The sequence below is a fragment of the Penaeus japonicus genome, unplaced genomic scaffold, assembly GCF_977035675.1.
Source record: "Penaeus japonicus unplaced genomic scaffold, GWHDUDI00000001_assembly GWHDUDI00000012, whole genome shotgun sequence".
Taxonomy (NCBI): Eukaryota; Metazoa; Arthropoda; class Malacostraca; order Decapoda; family Penaeidae; genus Penaeus; species Penaeus japonicus.
Window position 1 is genome coordinate 7,081,394 of NW_028234414.1, and position 5,000 is coordinate 7,086,393.

The 5,000-nt window shown below is 36.4% G+C and overlaps 2 protein-coding genes across 2 annotated transcripts in view; one reads left to right on the forward strand and one right to left on the reverse strand.

The window, feature by feature from the left end:
- Pus10 (Pseudouridine synthase 10) overlaps positions 1 to 1,879 on the forward strand; it is a 7,835-nt gene extending 5,956 nt beyond the window's left edge. Inside the window, exons 6-10 of the mRNA XM_043034475.2 lie at positions 1 to 22; positions 411 to 600; positions 771 to 1,005; positions 1,225 to 1,350; positions 1,791 to 1,879. The exon at positions 1 to 22 is cut by the window's left edge and continues 104 nt beyond it. Of these exons, the coding sequence (XP_042890409.2) occupies positions 1 to 22; positions 411 to 600; positions 771 to 1,005; positions 1,225 to 1,350; positions 1,791 to 1,829 (612 nt within the window). The 3' untranslated portion in view covers positions 1,830 to 1,879. The remainder of the gene's footprint in view (positions 23 to 410; positions 601 to 770; positions 1,006 to 1,224; positions 1,351 to 1,790) is intronic.
- A 2,340-nt stretch (positions 1,880 to 4,219) lies between these two features.
- The window catches only part of LOC147470727 (uncharacterized), a 5,211-nt gene continuing 4,430 nt past the window's right edge, over positions 4,220 to 5,000 (reverse strand). The window contains exon 6 of the mRNA XM_086542123.1: positions 4,220 to 4,451. Within this exon, the coding sequence (XP_086398249.1) occupies positions 4,220 to 4,451 (232 nt within the window). The remainder of the gene's footprint in view (positions 4,452 to 5,000) is intronic.

Here is a 5,000-nt window from a genome sequence, read left to right on the forward strand (position 1 = left end):
CTTGGAGCAGTGAAGGCAGATGGTATGATAATGTGTTTTGAAATATAAGTGCTCCAAAGTTGGAAGTTAAGAGATAATTATAGCTGATTTGACTAATGCATATTGCATGAATGAAGCTTTGAAAGTATGTGTCTCAGACTGAATTGCAAGATATTTAAAATATGACAAACTCTTTGTCTTTCATGTGGTTGTGAATATTTTGATAAATGCAGTGACAATTTAGGGGTTATTTCATAAAGAGAGAAGTAGTAGGATCTATTTATATTTTTTACTTTATTGTCTTTACCATCTTGTGTCTCCTATTTCTTGCCTTCTCTTCATGATGTGGCCAATCCAATAATTATGTTGAATGATTACAGATTGTCCCTGTGATATCAGTTTTATACGTGTTATTCCTCATATCTGATCAGATGTGAAGTTCTCTTCTTCTGGGCGCGAGGATGTTGATGTGCGTTGTCTAGGAACTGGGCGACCCTTTGTGGTAGAGTTCATCAATCCTTGTCGCACAAAATTCACCAGGTCTGAGATGAAGGAACTTCAGGCAGCTATTAACAGTAACACCAAATTGGTTGCCCTGAGGGATCTGCAAGTTGTGAACAGGTATACATGTAATAGAACTCAAAGTGTAGATGATGAATACCTTGATCTGGATGTTTTAGATGAATTTGTGAACTGCATATTATCAATAGTCTTGGATTGTTTTTTATCAAGATCTTGCAAAATTCAAATAGTATTAATGACACAGAGTTGACCTTTAACATTATCCACAGAAAGGACGTAAAGATTTTGAAAGAGGGTGAAGAGGAGAAAACAAAAGCTTACTGTGCACTCTGTATAGCAAGAGATGGCTATGACCCCAAGGTGCTTGACCGGTTATCTGGATTGACGGAATTAACTCTCAATCAGAAGACTCCAATTCGTGTTCTCCACAGAAGATGTTTAGCAACAAGGCAGAAGATGATTCATAAAATGATTGCATCACCTGTTGATGATTATTTCTTTAAGGTTAGTGGCATTACATTCGTAATTTGACATTTTAAAAATTTTGTTATGATCATTGAAGTTTGAATTATTCTCTGCTGATATAATGATATTTTCTTCCATACATATTTTCCCATTTCCTCATTCCAGAAGTATTTATTCAACATTTTTTTTTTCTTTTTATACCACTAGTGCTGATTATATGGAAGTATCTTTATTTAAAGTTATTTACTTTACAAACAGCTTCATCTTACTACTCAAGCTGGAACGTACATAAAAGAATTTGTACATGGAGACTTGGGACGCACAACACCCAATCTGGGATCATTATTAGGTGTAGAAGTGGATATAATTGCCCTAGATGTAGAGGTAGGCATTATCACTTGCAAATTCTTTATAGGTATTGAGAAAGTTAACTGTGGAAATATTAGAAAATGGATATCACTTTATGTATTAGTGTGGTATGGTCCATAAAGTAAATCTGCTAAGACCAGAGTATTCAGTGTTGAAAATAAGTGGTGGCTTAGATAATGGCCAGTACATGGTGTGAGCATCTGGCAATCAGTAATTGTGGTTTTAATTTTTTCTCATTGTTTCATGGCTGAAAATTAGTTAATTAGATAATCTGTAACAACCAGAATTAATTGTTTGAAAGTCAGTGTGTAGTTTACATTCTTAAAAATGGATTGTGGCCTTTATTTCTAATATGGAAGTTATTTGATTCAATGAAAATAAGAATGTAATATTATTTGATATGTAACTTTAGCACTAGAGCACAACAGTTTCCCTTTTTCTTTGTTCTTTTCCAGAATGTTGCTTTGAATTGGCCGCCAAGATGTGATGATTGATGGTTGTACTTTTGCATAGAGCAGAAAATTAAAGTGTTCCTTAAATAAAATGTGTATCTTTACATCATTTATGATATAATGAAAAAAGATCTAGAGATTAGATTATAATGAAATATTGGTGTCTCCCCCAGTTTTGCAACTTTGGAAACCAAAAGGATGTTTGAGACTTTATACAACAACATACAGGGGTTGCACAGGGCTTTGAGGGATGGTCTCCATTTCTCTTGGTTAAAGGCATCATCTGGCAAGCCCTCTGGTCCTCAGCACACTGTCTCCCCCACATTTTACTGGTTTACTTCTTGTCCTCACTCTCCCGCCCTTGTACATCATCTCCTGTATCTTTTGCTTCCCCTCCTTTCATGTCTATACCATCTGAACCTGCTTCTTTTGATCACATTCCTTTTGCTGTCAATGTCTAACATTCCTCACACTTCCTTCCTGTGAGAGAATGTAACTCCAGCTATCAACCTCAACATTCTCTTTTTAGTTGCTTCTAACTTTTCATTATCATTATCACTAGCCACATCTCTACACCATACACTATCACTGATTAGATGCATACTTTCTGTAATTCCTCCTTGCTTTTCACAAAATATACTGCTAATATTTCTAAACCTGCTCCACACTGCTCTTTTTCTATCCATCACTGCAGCTTTGGCACCTCTTGTTCCATCTGCATGTCTCCTAATGAACAAATCTCAAACACTGCTAGTTCCCTACCTTCACCATACTCAGACTTCATTCAGCCATAAGCTCTCCATCACCTCTTTCCACTCCTTTTGTTTCTCTTCAAACCTTTCAATGTTGAAGCCATCAAAACTAAATCCTCAGCACCCAAAAACCCTAACACTACTCTTTTCCTACATTTGCTAACACTTCATCCAAGACCACAATAAAGAGTAACAGACTGAACATTAATGCACACCTACCTTTACTTCAAAGGTATCTGACTATTGAGTCTACCAATACCATCATATATTTTCATCATCACATTCACCATGTCTTCGTATACACCTTTCCTTCTCAAACACTATCTTAAGGAAATCTATACATGATCAAATGTTTTCTTCTTCAGAACAGTCAGTTGATTGTGCCCCTGCGTCTTTGAACCTAAACTACATGTCTGCAACATCAATATCTCTCAGCCTTTTTTCTAAAAACCTTGCAGCAGTCTTCATATCCTACTCCAACAATTTCACTTGCTGTAAACAGTGGGATGAGTGAGCTGCTTATCCATTAGGGCAGAAAATCATCCCCTAGCAATTCTTTATCATCTTTCATTCTTTTACGGTTACATCTTCACACTCCTTCAGCATTTCTACTGTTGTGCCTGACGGATCTGGTGTTTTTCCACTTTAATTTCTACCGTGCTGTCCAAATAATTCTTTGTATTGAACAACTCCAGATCCCTAGTCTCACTGTGCCTATCACCAATCTTCTTTCTTTACCTGACACAGATTTTCCGTCATGTCATTGTTATTCCTTTGCTTCTGACTTGCTACCCTGAATGTCAACTTCCTATTGTCTCATTCACCTTCCTTTTAACCCATTCACACCAGGAAGATAACAAGCACGCAAAGCTTCATGCCGGGGTGTTTTCTCGCTGCGCTGGGCTGCGCTGATCCTCTCAAGAGTGTTTTTCACCCACCCTATTCTCATGGTTTTCATGAATGTGTCTACAAAGTAAAGGCATGTAAAAATATTGCTATATTCAGAGGAGTTATTTTAGTCGAAAAACATGTTACAGTAATGCCTTTTTAGTTTTATTTTATTGAACTTTGCCTATATTATTCACTTCTATATGAAAATACCAAAGGAAAGGGGAAGCAATCTCTTAAAAAACATGTTTTATACAATTTTTTTTTTTACCAAAACGAAAAGAACAATATGAATAATCATACACGTACATGAGTATGTACATGTACCTCGTGACATGACACGACATGACGTGATATCACGGGTAATCAACAAATTAGAAGTACTATTGCATTAATAATTTTTACTTGATTTTATTTCTCGGCCAAACACATTTGATTTTACAATAGTTTTTTGACTCCGATCTTTTTATTCAGCTAATCAAGAAGCAGAAAGTACCATGATGTCATCAATATCATGTTGTTTCCTGTGACGTCATTTTCTTTTTAACATTATATCTCATTTTATGACAATCAAACACCTAAAGTAAAGTAACAGTCTAAGAAATTATGTAAAATGATTATATTTGAGAACAATCTAGTGATCTATTGCTGACATTCCAGCTCATCACATTACCCCTCCCGGAACTCGGTGAGAAAATGCACAATGTCTCAGGACGTCACCCAGGTCCGGAAATATTTTTCAACCTCATGATAGGACGTCAACAGGCATAAATGGGTTAAGCAATAATATTCTTACCCACTTTTTGGCTTCTCTGTGCTTGTCTCATGTCTCCTCATTTTTATCTTTCTCTTATGCACACTGCCTTCTCTACAACCTGCACAACTTCTTAGTCTCACTGACTGGTTTCTCACCAAGTGCCAGCATTCTTTAGTACAATGAAAACTTTCCTTGCTACTCCCATCATTATCTGTGTCAGCTCTCTCCATTCCTGTGCTGTCCCATGTGACCTTATTCTCTGTTCCTCTGTCCAACTAAGACTCAACTAAATGATATAAGTTTTTCAAAGAATCTAATAATCAGTAGGAAGATATACTCAACCCATTGTGAACTGACGTCAAGAAGCACATGTTCAAATATTGGTCCTGACAAAGGGTGTCATGACATATATAAGGACAGTCATCATGACATATTTGATGCTAGGGGAGACTGATGTGTTGTGTTGTTTTGTTATGTTGAGAGTAATAATTCTATTTAACCCATTCATGAGGGGACATTTTCGCTTACTCCAACTTCCGCTTGGAAGATAACAAGCTAGGTTCGTTCCAGGGTGTTTTCCCACTGTGCAGGGCCTCTCACAGTGTTTCTCACCCATCCTATCCTTATGGTTTGCATGATTGCATCTACAATGTAAAGGCATGTAAAAATATTATGTGCAGAGGAGATTTTAGTCAAAAAACATGTTACAGCAATTCTTTTCTAGTGTTATTTTATTGAACTTTGCTTATATTCTACACTTCTATGTGATAATACCATTGGAAAGTAGAAGCATTTTTTTAGTGGGCTATCAGAAAA